Source organism: Ptychodera flava, chromosome 11 (genome assembly GCF_041260155.1).
Source record: "Ptychodera flava strain L36383 chromosome 11, AS_Pfla_20210202, whole genome shotgun sequence".
In the NCBI taxonomy this organism is placed as follows: domain Eukaryota; kingdom Metazoa; phylum Hemichordata; class Enteropneusta; family Ptychoderidae; genus Ptychodera; species Ptychodera flava.
The window spans coordinates 17,349,917-17,377,043 of record NC_091938.1 but is presented as its reverse complement, the minus strand read 5'-3'; the positions used below and the strand labels follow the sequence as shown (position 1 = coordinate 17,377,043).

Below are 27,127 nucleotides of genomic sequence, written 5' to 3'. Positions count from 1 at the left end.
CCAGTAGAAGCATCGTTTACGAGCAGAGCGTCTGTTGTTACCTGCGATTGCATAGTTGTTAGAAAGGTCTCCCAATCAGGCCTTTCACGTCGCTGAGCACAGCTGTCATTATAGTCTGCACACATATCACACAGAAAATGGTCGCTGGCGTGAATAATGGAACGTGAAGAACGCATCCTACATTTCTCGCACTTCCTAGACATGATTTCTTGCTCAGAATACACGAATATCCGAGGAAAATGTAGCAAAATAGCACTAAATTGTGTAGTTTTACGAAGTCAAATCAAACACGTTGTGTTGCTGTTAGCGCCCTCAGGACCTCATTCATTTAAATGTACTTGGTACATATGAATGTACTTGGTTAGACTACAAGTGGATGTGTGTGCAAGAAATTTGATTTTGAAATTTCGCTGGAATATTAAGTTTCTATACATGGTAGTCTATTAGGAAACTATGAATATATTTTTTTCCAATATAAAACTAGCTTAATCTGTGTATTTATTGATGTTTCAAAATTCATTTTCAAGTACTTGATTAGACTAGAGTGGTTACAAGTGGATGTATGTGCAAGAAATTTGATTTTGGAATTTCACTGAAATGTTGATTCACTATGCATGGTAGTCTATAAGGAAATTATGATTTTTTTTCAGTACAAAACTAGCTTAATCTGTGTATTTATTGATGTTTGATACTTCATTTTAAAGTACTTGATTAGAGTAAGGTGGTTACAAGTGGATATGTGTGCAATAAATTTGATTTGGAATTGCACTGAATGTTGATTCACTATGCATGGTAGTCTATCAGGAAACTACGAATAAAAACACTTCCTCAAAAAATAGAAAATTGCAGATTTCCTCATAATGTAGTCACATCTCAATTAGGTAATCCCTAGGAACATATGTACAAAATAAAAGACATGGTTTGACCAGCAGTTAAGATTTTTTAATTGAAAATGGCAAAAATACAGAATTATGTATTTCATCACAGGGAACTGTATACTAAATATGAAAGTAAATGGCATTGCAATTTTCAAGAAGTTTTGAATGCAAATTCAGGCATTTTTCAGTCGGATTTGAACCACAACATACAGCAACTAGTCACTTAGCGAAGACAGACAATGCCAGGCAACCACAATCACTGACAGTGGAGCTGAAAACAGTCACTGACATCTTTATATTCATACAGACACAATGTTTTGTTACTATTTCAGAATTTTTATTTTCGCTTTATTACATGCACACCCTTGTAGGAGTGTTTCGGATAAAGAAAATATACAACATAAGGTTCACAGGTTACATATATAGTACGCTAAACTTTTCCTATCATTGCCTGTTTGTGAAAGTTTTTTGCCTTAAATGCTAGGCTCAGTCTTGCAAAAGTCTTAAATACATGGCACAAGCAATTAGATGTCAAAAAATTGAAAACATTTTAACAGGAAAAAAATTAAAATAAAAGCCTTCAAACTTTTTAAGACTACTTTGTAGCTGCAAGTTCTGTTTTAAACAGAGCTTTTGATATCTCTTTTCATCATTTGTTTTTATATCTTTAAAAGATTACAATATAGATACATACACTCTAGAAACATGATCATATTTTTTCAGTCCAAGCAATGCCTTTCAGACACATCTGTAATATTTTATGAGCATGACCTCTCTGACACGACTTCTTCAAAATGCTATTTTTCAAGTTCATCATGGGAATATATCTAGAAACTGCAATGAGAAAAAAAATTATATTTTTTTTGATATATTTTTTGATAAAGTGTACAAACCACTGCAATTAAACGCCCTAGCATAGTACTTACAAGAGAAAGGCCTGGGCGGAGAAGAGCACGTTTCTAATTTGTCAACACCAAAGTTTAACAACAAAACATTCAGCTCACATCAAACTTTCTTTGGTTACATTAACTAAAGAGTCAAAAGACTGATAACAGCAGTTGAAAACTAGATACAGATCAGGGTAAACCTTTGAAGTGTCTGAAAAATGGCATGCAACAAAGATCTGGAACACTGATGCAGTTACTCCAAGTACAGTGGTCATCACAAACAATGCTTTGTATGAATAGAGAGGGTGTATGATGGGATATCTCAGTGAACAGACACAGCCCTGACAATTGCAGTGATTGGGTACTTTAGAGTGCACTGGTAAATGAATAATGAAAACAATAGCTATAACAGAACTGTTTCTCCTACCAAAACGACCACATGCCACAAAGAAGCAAGATATATAATCACAGATAAATATCTTTTTACAGTGATTCAAAGCCTCTAGGTGAGCTCAACAAAGTGTGTTCAAATTTTGACAAAACATAAGTGGTGGTGATTTATAGACTTTTTCACGAGCATGAGAAAAAGCTTAATTTTTTTGTATTTTTCCAATCCTAAGTCTACTCTTCCTTCTGCCTCATTTTGACAACCTCACCATCACAGACCTAATGGTACGCTGAAACTGATAACCAGTGATTACCAAATATGGCTCTAGTTTTAACTTCCATGGTTTTGCATTCCCTGATGGTCTAATGCTTTGCATAATGAAAACTTAAAGCCAACAATGTAACGTTAGATATCTGGCTTACTTTAACAGACTGACATTAACTTGCAGTATTTTATACGATTCGTTCCATGCATCTCATGACATCGCAAAATAGATGAATATCACATGACACATTTTCAAAAGTACATCATCACAAACATCCATCATAATTTATGGATGACAGACTTTCATGGTAGAAAAAATTACTCATTGTAAGTTCTGAATTGCACGGTCTTTTCTGATTCAACATATGGAGATTGTGCATATCAAGAAATAGACGAAAGCCACAACCAATCAAAAACAGCTATCGCATATCAATCTATCAATTTGGTTATTCCGTTCGACTGAAAACTGAAGTGCTCTGTTTTGAACACATTATCTATCACTATACTTTAGTCGGTGCCATAATTCCATAATTAGCATTCAAGAAAGGACTCCTATGAAAATGAACAATGCGAATTTCAATTTTGTTTAAGCCCAGAATTTCGAATGGACCATGGTACAAACAAAACCCACGTCCACAAATAGAAATGTGTATTTCTATGCACAATTGTACATATTGGTTTGTTTGTACTGCCATCACATGATCCTTTGGGCGTAACTGCAGTCTGTAGGCCACATCTCGTCCTTATAATGCCAGAGTAGAACCACTGTTTCAACGTTTCAATTTAAATGCACTCAATGTCTACATGTCATGGATATTGGATGTCATTCTTTCTGGTTTATGAAATATTTAACCGATTTACCCAATTACCTGTACATCCAAGTCAATGTACAATGTAACAGTTGGAATTGCTACACAATACGTCATATTTCCTTCTCTCATATTGACATATCAAGCATTTGACACACTAAGCTATGCTTTCCCGAAAAGTGATTTATGATTATGTGACTGAAAAATACACATGAATTATAATGAAACTGAGTATTTTGCTTTCAGCAAAGATAATGTAACGATAATCACTGTACACGTTCTACCGGTATACATGAAATCAATTACTCAAATGGACACAATATGTCTGCTTCTTGCGCAATGATCCATTATCTGCTGAAATCGAATGAAATCCGTTTAACTTGCAAAACGCTGCAATAATAACGTGTCTGGTTGTCTATCTAACCAAATGATACAATTTTGAAAAATACCATTAAACTAAAGAGGTTTCTTGACTGTCCTGAACATGATATGAGAGGATTACGGTCAAAATCAACATCTGGCTTTGTTGCAAAGGCCATACTCTGGAGTGGTTTTGTGAAGTATATTTGTGTACTGAAAATAAAGTACAAAAAAGTATTAATTTCATGAGAGATGTGGCTGTGTCAGTGACTCATATATACATATACAGCTCACTTGAAATGCAATGTGTGTAGTTTGTTTAATAAGCAAAGAAACCACGCAGTACCGTGAGATGTGTATTGACTGATCAATAAAACAAGGAATCTAGATCGATAAATAATGGTTTTACATTAACATTACTAATTCATTGTTTATGAGTAAAGAAAGTGACCTCTGTGTTATACTCTGTATACAATACTTAACGAAAGTCCATTGTTACTATGAGTGTCGTTTGATCTTCATACAGAGTCTTTGAAGTGACAGTGTTAACATATAATGCTTAACACCAGCAAAAAATCTATTAATTAATTAATAGAGTCCTCCCTGTTTGACAAGGAATGATATGAGAAAAAAGTGATTCATTTAAACTAAGTGAAAAGTGCTTCAATGAAGCAGGATTTGTCTTTTAATTTAATCAGGCTAGAAATAATAAAATGTTCCTCGGAATCGCTGCTGCTATTTTAACCAATTTGAAAATCTTATTTTTTTTTTAAATTGAAGCAATCACATACTTCTGCATTGCTATTATTTTAGTGATGGCGCCCTTTAGTCTCTCGAGTCTTCACGCCCATAGGACTTCAATTCAGACTTCAGTATGGAGTTTGGGAAAAGCAATTATCAACAAGTTGCATGGCGTGGGCATTTTTTGTGGTAAACAATGCAACAGGAGTCGACCTTCAAGAGTAACATGCCCGTTTCATAAAGGTTCATACATCTTCAGTATCAGTTTTTTTTGAATCTGGACTCCATGTCAACAGATGCTAGTTCATAAATAGAAGTTTTTACATGTTGTTCAACGCCTCAGTAGCTTTGCCCACAACTATCCGAGGAACAATAATATTTATCTCTCTGACCTAATTTCTTTCCTAACGTTCATACTCGTACTGTCAACTGATGTCACTGAGAAATTAAGAATATGTATATATAAACGGTTTATGTCGATGCATGCATATTGGAAGTAAAATATTAAATGTTTTGATCTATTCATCGCTTAAAAAATTTGCTTTGCAAATACATCTAGTAATTCTTTGGTAACATGGTAGACGAGTGAGTCAATATCAGTAAAAGTTGGGAATTTCTCGAAAACTAATTATATTCAGACATCGCAAAGACTGTTTTCTTGATTAACCAACACTTTGCAAATGTCTACATTCACAAACACCGACATGTACGCTATATCATGCACCAGTGCTGAAATGTACACACAGCAGATGCATTTGTGCATACATGAATATTACATACACACATTATACATATAAGAAAAAACAAATGTACAAACTACAAACAGACGTGAGAAACTGGCAATATAACATAATAGCTTTGCTACATGCATAAATGAGAGAAAATTATGAAAATTTAGAAAAATATTACGTCTAAGCGAGATTTGTCAAAAGAATTTTCAATCAACTACTATCCAATAATAAATGACTGAAATAGGCGTTTTAGTCTCACAGGGGCATTCCGGAAATACAAGCAGTTTTAAATAACATGACTGCCTTTTGCTCAGAGCAAGCAAGCAAGGAATTGAGAAGAATTAAAAGAAATACATTCAAAGAATGCTGGGATAGTTGGCAATGTGGTTCAGAGTTGAGGGTCAGGGTTGTCAATGGTGCATGTACTCATTACAGCTGTCTTTAATGATAGATCTCCTGGCTACCTGCATCCAACTCTACACTGTGTGTACCGTTGGAAAATCCAGCCACCAATGTTTATGTGCATGTCTGCTGATAATGCCTAATTACCTCATGTTTCACACAAAAACTTGTGTCCCAACCTGTTGTCATGGTTGAATATAATTGATATGAATCAAAATAGCAACAGCGGTTTAAAGTTGGCTGTCAACATCATTGCAAAGGCTCACATCCTATGTAAAACATTTGCTAGTTTTATAATTAATGTCACTGTCAAATTTAAGCAATGCCGGCCATAGATGAATTCATTTTCTGAATACGTGATCATCATGCAATTTTAAAAAGTGGCAATCAAATGCTGTGAAACTTCTACATCCTGCAGGAATTTGCATAATGCTTGTTGATATTTACAATTTTGGAGGAAAAACAAACCAACTGGTAAACTCCACTTGCACATGGTGTGTTCACATTTCTATGACTAGAGTTCAGAAGATGTGCAAAATTGAGATAGTGACTCAAAGTTACTGCGCTTTACACAATGTGCATCCGTGATTTAAGTTTGACTTACTTTCTCTACACATGTACGAAAGGAAATGTATCCCAGGGCAGGGACCATGGTTTTCTAGAACATGCCAAATAGTAATCACAATGCATTTCCTGTCTGAAGTTCTGAATTCACAACAGTCATATCATTTCTTTGAGATGCAAAGTCTTCAAAGATGATACCCATCTCTTGTCAAAGTGACTTTTGATTTTACGTTATATGAGCCTCAAAACAGAATGTTTTTTTTTTAATTTTTTGCTTGAACTCGTTTTAAGGAAATTTAGAACATTTTCTTTCATAAGCAAGATAAAAAAATTAGGGTTCACTGGCTAATTCTGGGACTGCAGGAAAGAATTACCAGCCAAACTTTCCGCTAGAACCCTGTGTTATGTTTGTGGGCAAAAATCAAATTTTTTTAAATTTCTCAAAAACAAGACTAAAAACTTCATTTGCTGCAAAGTTCTAAAACCAACTCTTCATGCACGTCAGCAGCAGACAAGTATCACAAAAATATGAACATATCCATCCCAACACCTGTCCCTGAGGCGCATTCTTGGTGTGCAAATGTCACAAACAAGTATTTCCTCTCAAATAGCAGATCATAGACATAAAAGTTCCTACCTCAGGGCAATAATCACATTTAACTTGCACAAGATAATATTATGATAACAGCGACAATGAAACACCGCTTTACCATTCAATATAAAGAACAAGATGATATTCACAACAAGGCCATACTGAAACTGTTACAAACTCTGACATCAGTCATATTTCACATTGTTAAATAAATGCCCCTGAGGAATAGTATCTCCCACTTTGTTCCTACATTCTATGGTTACCTAACATATTGGTAATTGGCGCTTTGATGTTTCTTGCCAGAGCAATTCCATTTTTGCGCATGTTTTCAATGACACAGGTAGCACCTGAGCAGGTACTGCATAGGTTTGTACACCTACAGTGTACCCAGTATGTGTTTAAAGAATCTTTCACAAGCACCAAAACTTACGTGCAACTGATATATATCTATGCCGTAAAGTCCTACAGAAAATTATGCAGCCATGTCATCCATTTCAACTGATGAAACCTGAACCTTTATACTACCTGATTGATTTGACCGCGTTGTAGGACTCCTTAGGAAGTTGTAGGGCATAACATTTGAAATAACATCTCAGCACTAATCCGATATAGTAACCAACTCTGGTGGTTCTAGGAAACATGAGTTCAAAAATAATCAGTATATGACCTAAAGATACCAAAAGAAAGTCAAATTTCTCACCTCAGTCATCATAACAGCCAGAACATTGCTTACATAGAACGACACTTGACCTTTTCAAAGAAGATTTCCACTGAATGATAAGAAAATTTTGTCTCTTTTGAATTTTTCTATAGAACAAGATGACTGTTCCTCATGTCATTTAATGTGCTATGGCAAGAAATAATTTAAGCCAATTCTTCTGATTATTTCACTTTTCATAATTTGCGGCTTAACTTTCAACCTACTGCATTTGAACAAGTTGCCGTTCAACCAGTCGCAGAAAACCAAAATAACAAATAAGAGATTCATCCACTGAAAAGTAAACTGGAATACTGGAAAATTGCTGTCATCTGTTTGGCAAGCTGATTTGTCAGGAAAAAGATAATAAATATATGTCCTATCTAAATCTCAGTGTTTTTTAAAGAAAACATTCAGACACATTATAGAGTTTACAATTTTTCCACCAGATGTTTGTTAACACTGTCCCTGTCTTCACAATGGACTGGTTGTACTGGTGAACTTAGATTGAGGGTGAAACTGGTCGAGTCATATGTCCCATAGGAATCCAACAGAATTACTATAGGATATAAAAGTGTCTTATAATATTACCATGGAATTTCTAGACGACAATATACGAAGCATATTGGACAATGTCCAGAATTACCACACATGTGAATGAGAAGTCAACGTCCTTGTTGATTTTCTGCGGGACTTTGTCCCAAAAGACTCCTACATTCTGTTAAAGGTAGTGACACCCAAAAGCAATTCTGTTGACAGTTTTTAGTGACTTTTCCCACTGCTGCAAAGATAAGCACGCACAAAAAAAAGACAATGGCGCAAAGCTGTAGCTTGTAAAAGATGAGAGTGAAAACAATAAATAACATGTTGCATATAGTCTCTACCTACAATAATATATTATTATGGATTACTTCTGAATCACTTTCTGCAAAAGCTAAGATATTTCATAGTTGTTAGAATCTTAAACATCAAGGGTTGTGGTATGAACAACCCATGTGTGTAGTAAAACCACTTGTTTAAATTTCTTTCTCTGTGATACAGAAGTCCTACAGTAAAAATGTCACCCTTTCTGACACCAGTTAAACAAAACAGCCCAAAATATTGTTTTTTGTCATTAGTTCTGGGCACATCTGACACCAACATTTATGGAACAGGGAAGGTTCAAGGCATCTGACCATATCAAAATACTGGTACAGCCTTGTTGTTTAACTGCCTAACATGAAAAGTACAATTCAATGCACCACGACACAAGGAGAATAGAAAGGGTAGAATAGAAAGATTTTACAGTGTCAAAATTCAGGCTCTCAAGTTCATTCAGCATGTATATTGGCCGGAACGACTCTGACACAAGTATTCCCATGAAGGGAAATCATAAACATACGCACATTAGTGCGTTTCCCCTTCCACTGCCTCACTTTGGTACATACCCACTGTTTTCAATAGGGTGGGTAAATCCTATTTAGAGAAAAATGGGGGTGGAAGGATTTTGAAAAGATTACAGTAGATGACTGTGACTGATACTTAACTAAAATATCATTCTCCTTTTTCACTGAAAATAATAAAAGTTTTACTGGAGTTGATCTTAAACCCTCTCTCTGATTCATAGACTTGGGTAATTCTGTCAACAGGAAGTGAAACGCTAGACCCTTTGAGGGGATGAGGAATTAAAGGAGAGAGTAGATTGTGTTCATGAGGCTCTCAAGAAAATAACGCTGCTTTCATAACATCAATGCCAGTGGTGCACTGGTTGGAAGCGGACATGTTCTCAGTTTTCACATTGATCTCCTGGATGTCCGAGGCAGCCGCATGCTTGCTGCTCTCCTCACTGGGTCCTGCACCTTCATCATCCTCTTCCACCATCTCGTTGATGATCTGCGGCATCTCGCAAGGGATCTTCAGTTTCAGGTGCAGCACCCTTTCCGCTCCTGTGTGCCATGCGCCAAAATTGAAAGATTTAATTAGTATTTTCCGCACAACGCAAGTGAAGAGCAAAACAGAGTAGCATGAGAGATGTGTATCACGTGCCACAAACACTTGTTTGGTTATAAACCATGTCCAATGCAGAACCTTTCAAACTAAAGACAACCTGGTTAACCCTCTAAGTGCTGTAATTTTTTTCCCGCCAAAATTTTAGTGCAAATTTTACCGCCTTTTAAATTTTTCTGTAATTCTTTTGATAGTTTTGTACCAAATGGACATCACATTTCATTGGCTCAAGTTTTTTATCAAAATTATGTCAAAAATCTGAAAAAAAAATGGACTGGTCAATATTTTATAAAGGTGACAAACATTGACTTTGGTGCTCAAAGGTTTAACCTCAGTAAGTTGAGCGCCTATTGTCAACAAGAAACTTTTTCTCTGATACCTACACCTACCACATTAACTGAACATTTATAAACACCCAACTTGTCATACCATATTTAGAAAGCTATGCAAATCTATATTCTGAGGCATCCAACAGCTCACTCAAAAATATTTCCTGCCTACCTTTGACACTTATGCTCCGAAGATCTGTGATCTTCATAAGGATCTTGGCAAAAGTGTGTGGCTCAGTCGGACGTCGTCTGCGTACGTATATCCGCAGGGCTTCCAGATATGGCTCTTGCATTTTCTCAATTCTCTCCGGCTCTTCAAGTCCAGATCGATCTATTACATGAAGTCATCAATCAATCAATCAATCAATCAATCAATCAATCAATCAATCAATCATTTGTATTTTTACTTTTATTGATTACTTCTGCACATGCTCAATAGAAAAGTATCCCTGCACTTGACATTCACAATTAAACTTGTTCCACTGACTCAAATGTCAAAAATTTCTCTCAGATGTTTTTTAGAATCACATAAATATTTTGTTCACAAACATTACAAAAGATTGTTGGGTATTACTGCTGATTAAAACAGGACATCTTAAAGTGTGATCTCATACGTCATATCTCTAGCAGCATTCTATACGAGACACTAGTGTGCACATATCAAGCTGTAGAAACTATAAAACTCACCATTTGAGAGCTATAACTGTCATATCAAATATGAAAATATTTCAAAATCCATTGATATTTGCCGGGATATAAGGAACCACGGCTTAGCTAAAATCCAAGTTTCAGTGTGTTATACACATGAATTAGCCATCATTCACACGAATTAACCCTTTCAGTGCTGTAATTTTTCCCATCAAAATTTTACTGCAACATTTACCAATTTTCATGAATTTTCTGAATTTTTTTGATAATTTTGGACCAACTCAACATCACATTTCACTGGCTGCACACTTTTTATCAAAATTTTGGCAAAAATCTGGAAAAAAGTGACAAGGGTATATTTTATAATGCCGGCAAAAATTGACTTTGGCACTTAAAGGGTTAAAAATCAACCAGGACTTCTGAACATTTAGGTAGAGAAGGGCGCCCTCTATGACATGAGGAAGACAGACATTTACAACACTACGAAAAGGTTTGGACTGCATTACTCGTTTTTCATTTGTTTTGTCTATCTCAACACTTTATGGACAAATCAAAAAATTCAGTTTAAATGAGAATACAGGAAGGCAGGTGGTATCAGCCAATGAATTCAAAAATGTGAAACTGCTAGACTTCATGCAAAAATAGGAAAGTGTACCTGAACTAATCATAACAAATTGGTCATGCAATGACATACTGAACAGATGAAACCTTAGATGACCCCAAGGCTGGAATATAATTCAAAACGAATGGGTCTGCTAATCAGGGAGAAAAATGATGAAAAAGCCTGCAATGTCTGCATGGTCATAACTTTCTTCAACATTGTATCTTTTTTCAGGTAATACTGCACTAGGTGATTGGGTCCGTACGTTGTGAGTTCGAACTCAATGGAAACCAATGTATTACCTTGAAGGTTTCAACCTTTTTAAACTTTTCTCAAGAAAACCGTAAGCTACTGTCTTTAAAAATCATTAATACAAACCAGGGGTAACTGTGAAAACAGTCTTGGATTATGAACACACATTGCCTTAAACTTCCTGATTTTTGAAATGCAAAATGGTCGCTCCAATAACACATGCTAACTCTGTAGCCCACAATTAAAGTTTAAATTTTCACGAAAATTGGGATTGTAAAAATTCCTTTGCAAATAATTGTGAATATTTCTTTTGCTAAATTAGCAGCAGAACAGTAAAGGAAAGTTATAATTTGATTATCAAAAGATGCTGTTAGGCGCATTCTACCTTAAATCTAATTTGGAGAATTGTAACAGGTAAGATATTTATCTCAAAGAACATACAGAGTGTTACACTACACATTGTATATTCAAGGACTCAGACATGAGTTACACGCACCCCCTGGCAACACCTACAACAAGCTCTACCAGTTGAACAACCGATGTCTATAGTATCTGTTGTCACACAAAATGTGTCCTTGTAAGATATTACAGATCAGACACATGGCAACTCGCAAGCACCGCTTCAGGCATGCCAGACAAACGCTGATCCAAGAGTCACTTTGAAAGGGTAATTAACGTAGCTTGGGTTGATATTCGAAACCACAGCATCCATTAAAACCCCAGCGTTTCTAGTACATGTGCATTAGCCTAAATTTCCAGTTGTAAAACTTGGACAGTTTTGTCTTTTTTGCATGAGTTTAATTTTGACAAACGCACCACACTGTTTCTCTGTTCATAATTAAAGTCTACATAATGCAATACAAATTTTCCCACCGATCAAGAAATTTACAGACGAAAGTTAACAATTGTTTTTTGAGGTTATTGTATGATCCGAAAAGACTGACAATCCCTACCATCACAAGACTATTAACCTTTTCGCTACAATGGTTTGGCCCTGACCCATTGTTATCAATGGTGATTGTGGACCTTTATCCAGGGAATGGGGGTGAACGAATTAAATTGATTACACATGAATTTTACAAAAACACTTTCATTTCAACACAAAATATATTGGTAATGTATTGAAGAGGCAAAATTTTATAGTGTCTCTCTCTGTGCTTCCCTTTCGTAACATTTGTAGTTTTTTGTGCTCTGCTCATGAAATCATTCTAACATGACAAATATTTTACTTTTCTACACAGTTCATCATTAATTCAACAGGTAAGCAAACGCTGCCAAGACAATTTAAAGCGTCAATAAAGCTATGAACTGTGTATAGACATTCAAAAACTAAAAAGTATCGTAGCAATTCACTGTCAATGAAAACCCACTCTTATAACATGAACCAAAACTCTTACGACAGGTCAACAAACTAATGTTTGGTCCTTTTTACCCATGTTGACAGGCCTTTCATGAAAATCACATGGGTCACGCTTAACCATGATGATCGTAAACATTATTGAGAAAATAGATTACAAACCTCCACTGATGAGGCAAATTGTGGAGAGCAGGGCCACCTCTCTTTCATCTAGCTTCAGACTGAAGACTTGCTTGGAAAATTGTCCTATTGTGTCCAAGAGAGTTCCAAACCCTCCGCTTTTCAGCTGGGAATTTGTGAGTGTTAATCCTGATGTGAATGTGACACTACCGTCATCTCTGTTGAACCGATAACTTATCCTCAAAATCTGAGACAAAAAGAAAAACGTCAAAAGATAAAGTCTTATCATTTTTTGAATAATGTGGTACAATGTACATCACAATGGATGAAAATGTATTATTTCGTTACTGAATGTTCACAATCCACAGTTTGAGGTACAACACACCTCGGGGACAAATATTCGGATTCTAAAACTTTTACAATTCTTTTCTAATTTACCACTTGTGGGGGCTCATTTTAAAGCTCTTGGTTTAAGAACATTTTTTAGTTTTCGAAAATCAAACATTTTTTATTTTTCTCCATAGAGTTAACACAGGGATGGCATCCATTTTGAATTTCAAATATCGAGAAATCTCAGGTAATTTGCCTCTCTAATACTACATTTTGCATCGTAACCCCTGATTTTTTATTCTTGATTTGCTAAGAGAATGGTCGAAAGTTTCATTGAGGAAAGTTTTAGCAAAAGTATACCGGTAAGTACCGGGTATTTCACCTTTGAGGTGGTGCTACCTTAATTTCAATTTGTACATTCAAGACTGGGTATTGCTTTTGAATCATTGCACATATGGCAAAAATATTTATTTATAAAATAATACAGAAAATTTTGAGTACCCCATCTTATAACAAACATTTCCACGGAAAACATCTTATTTAAAAGCAGTCACCCTATTCAGCCTTGTTTGAACTTTTTGAATCCAAGGTATAAAAGTATTTACCATGATCTCCAAACACGCTGCTTTTAGTAGCGTGATCTGGTCTTGTGTCTTGAGCTGTAGGAAGCCGGGAACTTTTTTGGCAAATTCAACCACCATGATGATCGCCCTCGACGACATGTCTGTGACATACTCAAACAGCAAGGGGTCGGTTTCACTTGACGAGCCAACGCCTGGCGCTGGATCTGCTGCCTACAAGAAAAGAAACAAGAGAACTGTCAGAAATGTGACAAGACGAAGAGATTGCAAAACAAAATTAATGAGAGCTGAGATAGCAAAGCTGGCTGCAAAGTCGGTCCAATGTACATCTGTGCAACATTATCACAGATGATCAATTTTCATTTCACAGATGACAACTGAGGAGGAAAACCTGTCTGGTGAAGTTGCACCTACAGTTGCACCTACAGGACAAAAGTAAACATTGGAATTTTTCAGGAGAATAAAAAAACTAAGAGAGTGAAAAGTTTTATTACATGAAGAGCTTTAAAATGAACCCCAACAAGTGGCAGATCAGAAAAGAATTGCAAAGTTAGGGACTCTGAATATGTGTCCCAGAGGCGCATTCTACCTTAATTTAGAGAGGTAATTCAAGGAAGCACAAATTGGTAAATTATCAAAAATTTACGAGACTTCTCTAACGGCTCCTTTATGAATTGTAAAATGTTTAACATCTGATATTCAGTCCATGGAACAATCAGGGAAGAAAGCCAACATTGGATTACACGATTTTCTAGCATGAATGCCAAACCTAGAGAAATAGTCCCTCTCTTACGTATACCTTCAGTATTCATTATTTTGGCAATTTTGTATACCGTAACTTTATTTAGTGAAACACTTGAAACACCTGGGAAGAGCGGCCCACAAAGAAGGCGCCTTCATAAATGCTAACAAACGGAGATACTAAAATTGACATGATATTGTGCAGTGTTTTTGTTAAGGGCGGTCAGCAGGTAAATGTTGCCATGGTTCCCCAGTCATTTTACCGGGATTCCCCTTGGTATGTCATTGCAATCAGGTCAGGGGACAGCAGAAATGCTACCAGGGTTACCAGATCATTTACCGATATTCGCAAACCTTAGCAAAACCACTGTCATGGAGAAGTTTAATTATTGACTGATGGTTACTCCACCAAACAGCAACCTCCATGTTGATTATATGATGGTAGTTTCATATTCTCTTCATGGCATGATAAATTCCATCAAAAGAGTGATTTTCTCCTTTTATGACAGATCTGTCAGTATATAGTTCTAAAACTGACATCTTGACTTGTCCAGTCATATGAACGGAAACTGCATGAACGTTCATGGCTGACGTGGTATGACATACTCTACGTTGCGTCCGTGTTACGCACTTTGCCCTTTGAAATTTGAAATGAACAATCACTGTAGGTCACTGTGATTATGTATAGTTAACGGTGGCAGGGAATACCTCAGAAAAGCAGTAGGTTGTCAAATACATTATAAATATGAAATAGTTAATGAAGTTTCTATATGTGGCATGGAACCAACTTTCACCAGAAACTGACTGCTGTTTGAGGTCTTATTGCTATATTGGATATTTACCCATTGAGAGCATTTAACACAGATTTGGATGATATATTCATGCACGGTTACAGAGGCGTGTTGGCCATGTCTACTTGTGGAATCATCAGCAGATATAAAGTTTGGCGGCACACTTTATTCTCTAGCCCCTACATGAAAATCACTGATCAGCTAACAGCAGATCAGCTGGCAACGGAATGCAGAAAGATTATGCTGCTTTGGAAGCACAAAATGGTGACCTGAAAACATTTTCAACACAAAAGTGCTGACTCCGGAGAAAACCTTCAGATTCCAAGGCAGCAAATTAAGAAATATCCACCTGGGTTGGGCAGGTCTATTTTTGGTTGGGCAGGTAAAATTTTGCACTTACCTGCCTGGTGATAATTGTCAATTTTTAGCTGGCCGATGTCAGATGCGAGGTCTATTAGTAGGCAACAAATAATTCCCACAGCAGGTACTATTCTGGGCCATGCAACTTTTGAAATTTATCTGTCTGAATGTATATATTAATTTCCAATACTCAATGGCGGCTCACCTTATATTGTCTATTCACTATACTTTAAACAGCTTTACAGTTTTCTGTCACTACTTTTGTTGTCACTGTAATTGTTACGTGTGTATTACAGACCAGTTTTCCTATACAAATTTCCACAAAAAATTTTGCAAGCATTTTTTGCAAATTTTAAAAAAAACCTGCTAATTTCTCCATAGATAATTTTCAAATACATGTGAATATGTTATGATATGACCTAATTGGAAATCTTTTACAGTATTTTCATGATGGCTTAGGTCTCAAATATTGGCAAGGACAAATGGTGGTGCTGTCCCTGTTGATTGATGCTCAAACAGGGTTATCCGGACACATCAGTACTGAGTTCTAACTATGTACAGGGTTTAACCCTTCAATCCATTTATGTAGGTCCCAGTGTCCTATTGAAAACAACAGGGACGTCCCAAACTGTAGCCATGGAAGGGACGATGATGTGACTACATGGATATGGCTGTTGGACTCCCGCTTTATGCAAAGCAAATGGATTTCAGTGCATATTGCAGTCCCTCCATGATGGAGAGACTGTGAGCCGGGACCATGAGTGAACTGTACATTTGCTCATGGTCAACCAAAAAGGACAATATGAAGTCCCTGTCTGGATTTTTAATCTGTATTTATTTACCTATTTAGTGTAAGGATAATAAGTTTTCATGGACACTGACTTACACTACCACCATCAGGAGGCAATAGGCTGCCATTTTAAATACAAGGTAAGCATCTACCGGATTTTTCTGAGAGTACGCCCAGGGCCGTTAAACAGAAAATGGCTACATTGTCTGCTTCACACCTGTAGCTAAATAACGGCCCAGGGCCGTAATTCGGTAAAAATTTACCGCCAATTAACTAAAAAATACGGGATTTATTCTCTGGTCGTTCTACGTCACGACAACCCGCGTCTATGTCATCAATTTTGGTGCGTCGGACCTTTTTTTTTGTCGATCTTCGGTGTGCTCGTAAATATGTAAACAAACAACATGGCGGCCGATGTTTCTCCCACGATCAAAATTCATGTAATGAAATCGATATTTTCACAGACTACGACATTACTCATCCGAACAATGTAAACACAAGAGTGTACCGCCTGTATATTCCGAAGGAATTACGTGAATAATTTGCGGAAACAACGAACTCGAAGCTGGTCGCGTATTCTTGACAGCGGAGTGACGTCACTTTCACCTCACGTACGCGAGTGAGGTGAAATGGGATTTGACTTCACAGGACAATGAACAATGCAGAAATTATGTGACAAAGTACAGAACTTAGTGTTTATCATTGACATGATGTTGAAACTTTGAATACTGCTGTAAATGTTGAAAAATCCACACTTCAATATTTTGTTCTCTCGGCAGTGTGACGCAAAAATGACGTAAAAATCCGCAAGTTCCCGGATGTCCGCGGTCAAGAATACGTGGGTTCCGTACGCATTGCAAACAGGGTCAGGCGCGACGTTTACAGTGTTCGCGCCGTCGAGATTCAGTCGATATTTGTTCCCGAAAAATAGCGTATCTTCGTCTGTGATAAATTTCTAGGACTATACTACATTTGAAATAGAGTATAACTTTGCGGAAGGTAGCCTACGTGTAGACCGAGAGCTGTCATTTGTTCCGCACACGACGGACGAATGGAAATGATTGACAACTTGTGCACGGCGTACTGATATTTATTCCTAAAGTAGTTCAAAAGTTTAAACGCGGAATCGTCATGGAAAACTTATTTTATTTTGCAAAAAATAACGAATTCTTGGCTTGTGCATGTGATAAGTATATTATTCTCTAATATTTTTCTTCGTTCAGCTCGGAAAATACTCATGACGTAATGACCGTGTCACCACTCGTCTTCGACTCGTGGTGACACGGTCATTACGTCACTCATATTTTCCTTCGCTGAACGAAGAAAAATATTAGGGAATAATATCCAATTATCACATGCCTCCATGGTTTGTCGAACGCATTCAAATTTAAGCGAAGAAAATCATCGATCAGATTTTGACGTGTGCACGTGTTCTGAGGTTGACCTAGTTTGTACGTGTGACAAGTTAATCAAAGTAGTCGAACGTGTGAAAATAGATACAGTGTTTCACATTCATTGCACGCAAAGAGGTCAAGAATCGTAAACAATTGTGGATCATACCATTTCTACTAGGGATTACTACTACTGTTACGTTTGTGAATGCAACAAATTTACGCGAAGAAAATCATCAGATTTTTGTATCAAAGCGAAAAAACCTGAAAAGTAATGATGTACATTAAATAAAAAAATAATGAAACAGAGTTATTTTTTATGATAGTCATTTTATTTATTTCATGATCCCATTGTGCAGAATGGAAAATTCCTGGCTCCTGCTTCATCTGTCAATCATTGTCGGCATTGTGTGGCAAACTCTAACGTTGACTTTGCGTTCTTCTGGATCATTCCACCTGCATTTTATTAGCATAAATAGGGGGATACGGACATATATCGCCGAAGTAATTATCACAGAAGTGTAACTTATTTTATTTTGTACGCTATATAAAACTTTTTGACCTTTGCGTAGGTAATTTTTTTCAAGGGGAGTCAAGTTGAAATGCCGTAGACAAAGGTTGAGATGAAATTAAAATTCTTAATAACAGCCCATCTCCCAAAAAACCGCCCATGGGCGGTTTTTCAAGTGGGCGTACTCTCAGAAAAATCCGGTACTACACGTATTATCATCAGCATTTTATTACAACCTGCAATTTTGTCAGTCATACCCACTTCCCCTCCCATCCCTCCTCCCCAGCTATTCATGTAAGTAATTGCTGGTTGTGGCTAGGAGCTGTTTTTACTTTCAGTGTGTGATTCCAGACATAAAATAGTGTCTGTACTCCCCAAGATAAACCAATCTATGTGTTTTCAGTAGAAGGATGTTAACCACTAAACCATTTTCAATGACACATAATCCTTTGCAATATTAAGTCAAATAAAAAGTTTACTTTAGATCATGATCTGTTTGCTCACAATTGTTCAGCTCGAGAGCTGCAGCACAGATGATGTAAGTTGTCTAGATTTTCATGCGCTTGCTAGACAAGGCAATTATAACCCTCTCGCCACAGTGGTTTGGTCCTGTCCTATTGTTGTCTATAGCAAAGCTGGGCTTCAATAAAGGGAAATGGGGAGAAGAGGTAAATTCCTGAATTATGATGACATAATAACCAGTGCAGTGCAACCAAACAAATCCACTCAAAAAAGCAATATAGATCATGCACAACCCAGTTTGAGGTTGCCATTGGTGAAATCTTTGGCAAAAGAACACAAGTGCCAAGTTGGCTCGAATTGGGCTTTTTAATCTCCATGCGCAAAAGTTGTGTGGCTCCTGGAGTTACACTAACTCAGAGCAAAACAGCAGAAAGAAGTATAAGAGAAGATACCAAGGGTTTGAACCAGACTAACTGCAGCTGTTGCACTAGCAAATGAGCTGCATCCTGGCACTTAAGAGCAGATACCAAATACGGTGAGTGGATCTTCCTTTGGAAGAACTATTGCCACCTTTAAGCTCCAGCAGCAGTGATGTGTTTTCTAGTACTTTGGTTCTGATTTACAAAATAACATTTTTTGCTCTGCTGCCAAAAATTCATGGAGAAATTGCCTCAGCATCAATTTTGCTAACACAGCACATACATGTATGTATGACATATCCAATGTTACTATTACTGAATGAGCTCTAGCCTAGACTAGAATTCATTTGTCAACACTAACACTGCATATTGCCCATAATGCATTGCGTTGGCAATGCTAAGACTTTGTGTTGAAAGATACTTTAGTGATTAGACAGAAAAATATAGAAAAATACTGAAATGTCATCAAAGGCTACAGGTTTGTCACTTTAAACTTTAGCTGATGAAATCAGCAAGACTACAATGGATAAATATTACGGAGATATACTCCTGAGTAGTCACAACAATTATTAGTTTTAAGGAATACACAGAACACAATTACAATTTTCGTCCTAACCTGGACTGTCATGAGAAGCTTTTTTGACTTGTATGACAAGCTATTTCTTCATATATGGAGGTTTTGCCATCAATCTCAGCTGCACACTGATCACCGAATCAAGCCTCAATTTTCCAAAATTTTCATGAATTATTCATGAATTATCAGTTTATATTACAAATGCACATGCTTTACACTGCTTTGGATGAGTAACTTGTATACTCCTCGTGTCCCCTTTTTCAGAGACCGAAACTGACAACATAAATAAAAAGAACCAAATATGACAAGACAGATACACTTTTCATAAAGTCAATTAGGAATGGGAAAAGTTTGCTCTCAGAGTTTGATTTCTTCGACAAACAATAAAAATATGTTTGCCTCCTGATGACGACTTAATTTTCTTTTGTTCTACGTGAAAAACTGAATAATATATCTTGATTTATGTGCAAAAGTAAAGAATGTTTGTTATGCTATTTTAGAATAAAAGGGTGTTTCAACCGGGAGAAACTGGAAGAAACTTAATTTCTAAAAGAAAATGTGAACAATGTGTGTTACAAGAAAATACATATCAGTAAAAATGGGACCGTAGTTTGAAATTACTCAACCACAATGACATACTGAGTGATTGCTCTCTTACCAGCTCTTGTATTCCGTTTAATGACAAATTTGTCATGTCGTTCATTCAAATTGTCAGTCAAACCAATAGCAAATATGGTTAGACGCTGATTTTCATATGGAGAAAACCTTTGAAGAGAAATTCGACACCGCATATGGAAGATGGGTATCGATCTAGTGGGGGGGTTGATGGAGCGTGGGGACAGTCATGACAATGAGCTGATGTGATCGATGGAGCTAAAAAGAGCAAGAATCAAGAGGTACTAACTGTCAGGCCTTGCTCAGAGGATGGTACTTGTAGATTTGCAGGCTGAAAGGAGAATGTGAAAAACAAGACAAAATAGGTAGAGAGCCATACAAATTGTGTCTGCATTGTGTGATGCAATGGAAATATTTTTTCCTTATAGCTTGCACAGACATCACAATGTATGAAATAATTAGAGGTCGCCTTAGGATTTCCTTTTTTTTAATGCATGTTTTTGACACGCCTGAGCAAAAAGGGAGTCAAACTCTGCTGACTTTGTGTCAATTTTTGTCTAAAATGTAAGAAACTCTGTGTAGGTTGTATAGTTTAGCTTAGTCATTCAATGATGATACAACATCCTTGCACTGACAGAAGTCTCCTGGGAAGTATTGTGGATGGCTACTGTTGAAATCCTGCATCATGAACTATCGATTTTGCAGAGTGCAAATTCATTTATCAATGATAAAGATGACATCATCGACTGTGTGAAACATGATGGTTGAAGAATAGAAGACCATGATATCTGCAGTTGTAAGTACACCATATGTGTACTTATAATTGGAAGCTCCTCACAAAATCTGCAGCTTTTCAAAAATATTTTAAAAACTCACATAATTCAACAGGAAAGGAACATTTTTTATCATATTTTTTTGCATCACTACAGCAAGAAATGCCAAAGCTAACATTTATTTTGCTTTTTGAAATCAAACAAAGGAAATCATAAATTCTGTAAATGTTGGTCAACTTCTTCACAGCCATTGTTGCTTTGTATGGCATCTCTCCACACCAAGCATATCTACAGATGCACATGATTGTAGTACTACGTAACCATGTTCGTGAACTGTTGAACTCAACATGCTAGACTCATAACTTTCAAACAAATATGCAATCGGTGTGTTCAGTTATTCATATTGTGTAATTGGAGTCTTATTTATCCCATTCTGTTAACCCTTTGAGTGCTGTAATTTTACCACCAAAATTTTAATGCAATATTTTGCCAATTTTTGTGAACTTTTCTGTAAGTTTTTTCATAATTTTGGACTAAATGGATATCACACATCATCAGCTACAGTTTTTTACCAAAATTTTGGCAAAAATGAGAAAAAATTTGTCTGTTGTATATTTTATAAAGGTGACAAAATAGACTTTGGCACTCAAAGGGTTAATTACAGGAGTGAGGTCCCTATCTGGGCATAGCACGGTACTCGAAAACAGGAACAGCAATGGCGGCTGAATGTTAGACTTTAAAAGGTGAATAATTTACAATCATTAGAAATAAACACAGAAGCTGCTGGGACATCTCTGGCCAAGCCAAAATAACTACCTTGCAATCGTGATCAATATGCAAATCCCTAACCTTGAATAGAATCCGCCATTTTGATTTGTGCTCGGTCAGCAACAAGCGTGATGCAGTCAGAGCTACGTCAAAAAGTATCAAAGACAGGTTGTTTAACAATGTGCTCATAATTAGGCTAAAAATTATCACTTCTGGTCATCGCGTGCATCACTTCAGAACTTGCATGTAATGTCCTTTTCTTGTTACATACTCATCAGTACAGCTATCCTTAACATCCCTGTTTGTATGTCCAAAAATGCGACCTAGCGGCCGATATAGCTCCGCTGTGTTTATGTAGAGAATAACTATTTTTGACACATGTTGATGAAGAAGGTGGAAATCTTTGATAGCTCAATGCAGTGGCCAGAAAAAAGTGGCTAAAATAGCTGCAAAAATACACAATTGAAGATTTCATCATACTTTGAATATATCACATCAGATCATCCCTAAAAACATGTCAACCAAAGCTATCTGATGAGTAGTTTTTTGAGAGTATAATTTTTGACCAAAAATGGCAACAATTGCCCCCAAAAACAAAAATTGCAGATTTCATCATAATTTCAAGAAATTAAATTTGGTTCATCTATAGAAACCTGTATACCATATTTCAAAGCTGTCAGACCAGTACTTTTTGAGAAACACATTTTTTGACCAAAAATGGAAAAAATTGCCCAAAAAATTCAAAATTGCAGATTTCATCATTATTTCAATAAATACTTTTAAGTTCATCTATAGAAACCTGTATACCAAATTTTAAAGCTATCAGATGAGTAGTTTTGGAAATACACATTTTTTGACCAAAAATGGCAAAAATTGCCCCAAAATTACAAAATTGCAGATTTCATCATAATTTCAATAAATATCATTAAGGTGATCTGTAGGAACCTGTATACCAAATTGCAATGCTATCAGATGACAAGTTTTGGAAATACACATTTTTTGACCAAAAATGGCAAAAATTGCCCCAAAAATACAAAATTAAAGATTTCATCATAATTTCAATAAATATCATTCAGTTCATCTGCAGGAACCTGTATACCAAATTTCAAAGCTATCAGATGAGTAGTTTTGAAAATACACATTTTTTGACCAAAAATGGCAAAAATTGCCCCAAAATTACAAAATTACAGATTTCATCAGAGATTCAATATATATTACTAAGTTCATCTGTAGAAACCTGTATACCAAATTTCAAAACTATCAGACCAGTACTTTTTGAGAAATACATTTTTTGACTAAAAATGGCAAAAATTGCCTTAAAAATGCAAATTTGCATATTTCTCCACAATTTGAACAAATCTGAAAAAGATCATCCCTAGGGACATATGTACCAAATATCAAAGCTATCTGACTGGTAGTTTTGAAGAAGAAGATTTTTAAAGATCTTTTTACCAAAAATGACAAAAATTGCCTTAAAAATACAAATATGCAAATCCAACCACGATTTGAACAAATCTGACTGAAGTCACCCTAAGTCAACTGCATATCAAATTTCAAAGCAATCGGACAAGCGGTTTCAGAGAAGAAGATTTTTTTACCAAAAACTCCAAAAAATGCCCCAAAAATACAAATATGCAAATTTCACCACGATTTGAACAAACTCAAGTGAGGTCACCCCAAGTGAACTGCACATAAAATTTCAAAGCAATCGGACTTGCGGTTTCAGAAGAGAAGGCAATTGTTGACGGACGACGACGACGACGGACGACGACGGACGACGACGGAAAATCAACCTATTTGATAAGCTCCGCGTCGCTGACAGCGGAGCTAAAAATGCTAAACAGAAAACGGAAGTATTATGCAGCCAGTGATAAAAGACAATAACTGTTGTATCAATAGTGCCAAACCAGTGTTGATTATTGACAGGAAAAAAAGGGGGGAGGGAGAAAAAAGGGGGAAAAAAGAAAATGGCGTCGTCAAATCACTTTTGCTGAATGTCAAGGACCAGAAACACTTTTTGGGGCCTTTTCTGTCCTTTCTCATTTGCATGTCTGACATCAAAATGGTGATGAAAACAATGAAATAAATGATAAAGAGAGATAAGCAGCATCAGCAATGAGCGTAGCGTTTTGTTTGACAGTAGATCAACTTCAAACCAATCAGATGAGTGCCTGTCTTGTTTATGCCTAAGCCACCTATCAATCATTCAAATGGCATGATTGAAGATGATTCCACATGATGAAATGTCCCCGAAAATGTCTAATAATTCCAGCGACATTTTATGAACACCTTATACCTGTATGCGTTGTGGTAGGATTTGTTTAGTGATTATTATTCATATCACTCAATGCCCACCTCAAATATCCAGTGGAACATAGCATGCTGTACCAGGACTGAACTCAATCAGCAATCCATCAGAAAATACATACATATAATCATACATTTACTCATTTCATGTGTCAATCTTAGCCATGGTATTTATATTTTTGCCCGAAAGCAGATTTATTTGCGTCAAATACACATAATTATTGCATAACGCCACCTCTGATAACCCTAACAACCGAATTGCTGATGGAATGGTGAATTCCATTATTGCTACTCATGCCATGGCTACATGCTGAGTCACTGTTGAAAAGTTTGCCCACTTTTTTTTTTGAAACTCAGATGGCAGGTAACACGAACAGAATGCAATATACCGGTAGTCTATACATGACATATGTCGGTGCCACATTTAGTGACAGCAATTACATTGCGCTTAATATTTTCGAAACACCTGATATCACTTCTTGGTCTTCTGGTCAGAGGTCCATATACCGGTACCTTTCTTTCATGAATTTGACTTTGTTGTGTGTACCGGTGATTTACTGTCTGTTGTGTGCTGTTTTGTGTTTATAACTATTGTATTAAGAATTTTGACCGAGTGTTATCGGATTATGGATTGGTATGACTGTGATTATTTTACAATCAGTGTTCTCTCAATTATTGTGATTCGCTATTTACGGTCTCATAGTATGAGACATTTCGATGCTGATATATGCAAAAGAACAAATTAACAGTAAAAGTTTCCATAACTGTTCACTGGTTAACATTTCAGAACAACAATTGACTGGGCAAATTTGGAAGAACCATCTATACACATGCATACATTCCAGAATGTGTAACGAAGATGGAAATGACATCTGCAACCAAGACGAGTGATAACAGCTGAGGAGTTACTCAATTTTTCATTGAGAAATTTGGATGAGGTGACGTGTTACAAAACACATATTGACTGGCCTGTATGCTGGTAGCAGCATACATTTATGATCCCTTGCGCCTGACTGTCATGAAACACAGTCTGTTTCCCTCAGCCTATGGCTTCAGGTAACAGACTGTTTTTGGGCAACTCTAAGGCCCTTGTGCAACAAATGTATGCTGTGACCCTCATGGCCAGTCAATATGTGTATACTGCTACATTGTCTTCACTGATATGTAATAATTGTTACATTGTCTCCACTATTCAGTAGTCACTGCTAGGCTTATTACATGCCTCGATGTGAGTGCAAATCAGTGCATTGATTTGAATAGGGACATCCGGGATGTTAGCGGGCCGGTGAACGATGTACTGACCGGTTTCCATGGTTACCCGGTCCAGTGAAGCCCTTCGACATTTTCGACGTAAAAGTAGACGCTTAACGCTAGATGTAAAATATCCATGCGCGCTACTATTTTGACTTTCGGTAAAATCTGTTTGATGCCGGTCGATAATGGTAAAATTATTTGAAAAGGCCCTGCATGTAACTAAATGTCATATAGCATTAACTGTGAAGGGGCATGTAATAAAAATATTATTGCCTAAATACATGGGTTTATGTGCCCTCGCAGCAGGAGACAATTTGCCCTCCTGGCGTCGGGCAAATTGTCACCTGCTCTCGGGCACATAAACCCATGTATTCAGGCAATAATATATATTACTGTCTCTGCTACTTAGTATTAATAACAGCTGTTCACAGATCAGTAATAACTGTTATGCTTCTATCTCTACTACTTACTACCAACTGTTGCACTATTAAAATTGTTACACTGTTACAAATCAATCTCAACTTACTTGATGTTCATATATTAAAGCATTTTTTATTTGTTCATGTACACAGTGTTCTCATTACATACTGACTGTACCTAGCCTAACTCTACCGGTAGTTTCAAATTTGCACAGAGATACCTGATTTCGATTGTTAATTGATTTCGAAAGGGAATGGCTTAAAGTTTTCTTGTAGAAAGTTTGAGCAAAGCTTAAGTCTTTCAATTTCAAGGTACAAAATTATGATAAACAGCTAGCACAACTCCCATAATTCCCTGAAATCACAGCAGTGACCTAAAAGCATGTGGCTTACAAGTAGTGTTTTTGTAAAGTTTTGGGAAGATAGGTATTAAAATGGCATGGGAACCAAAGTACCATTTCTGCTGTCCTCTAATGGGATTGCATTGATTTAACTCAGAACTCCAATAAAAAATACTGGGGAACCCTCGTAAAATTTACAAAGGTGAAGACACTGCGTTACAATGTCCCTGGTGAAACACCTTTTCAGGCTGGAAGTATGATAAGAGAAAAATGGTAACAATAACTGTTCTAAAAAACGAGGATTCCAGTGTTTAAAGAACAGTTGTTTTTACACATTGTCAAATTTATCATCCTCTTGGTATTTTGTATGCAGTAAAGCAACTTTTCAACAAGTGTTTATGCAAATTGCAAAGCTGTATGTCTTGAGTGATCAGAAACACCTGTGACCATGAATGAGGCTACTGATAAAAAAAGTGTGACGTGATATTGATGTGACATTTCTGATTGAATTAAGTGGCTTATAGCGGACACAAAATGGAGCATGACAAAACTGAACAGAGTGCAGTTTTACTTATCAAAAATGAATTTTGTGAAATGAGTTATTAATAATACAGCACCAGTTCAGACAACTGAAGTGAACAAACATTGTATCCCAACCCTTTCCTGAAAACCCTCATACTCAAATAGAATGTGTCTGTCTGTACAAGTACACATCCACACATGAACTGCACATTTGCAACTTTTTTCCCCACAAGATGAAACTACCAGACGTATGGAGTACACTGTGCTCCCATCTACCAGAATTTACGTATGCACATATGCATGACTTTCACTGGCATGGGTCTGTCAAACATATTTTCACTGATGCTTGTCAACTTCATCGGAATCAGGAGCTCTACTGATACATCCATCCTGGCATTGGGTACTGTACGTACCGTATATCATGAAAGAACGATCAAGCTACGAGTGTTTTGTCGTAACTTGAACAGACCTGAGTCGGAAGACCCATACAAGCACACTACAACAAGGCACGGGGATAAGCAGTTTCTGGGAAGAATTTCAAAATTAGAGACAGATATATGTTGAAAATATAG

General features: G+C 36.6%; 1 protein-coding gene across 2 annotated transcripts in view; it reads right to left on the bottom strand.

The window, feature by feature from the left end:
- Positions 1-1,193: 1,193 nt before the first annotated feature.
- Positions 1,194-27,127, bottom strand: part of LOC139143679 (retinoic acid receptor beta-like) — a 62,472-nt gene continuing 36,538 nt past the window's right edge. Inside the window, exons 6-10 of one of the 2 annotated variants that reach the window (XM_070714200.1) lie at positions 20,461-20,502; positions 13,542-13,730; positions 12,649-12,853; positions 9,801-9,959; positions 1,194-9,238 (exon numbers count right to left, since the gene is read on the bottom strand). In XM_070714200.1, coding sequence (XP_070570301.1) covers positions 9,012-9,238; positions 9,801-9,959; positions 12,649-12,853; positions 13,542-13,730; positions 20,461-20,502 — 822 coding nt within the window. In that variant the 3' untranslated portion in view covers positions 1,194-9,011. The remainder of the gene's footprint in view (positions 9,239-9,800; positions 9,960-12,648; positions 12,854-13,541; positions 13,731-20,460; positions 20,503-27,127) is intronic. The other variant, XM_070714201.1, reaches the window with a different exon arrangement.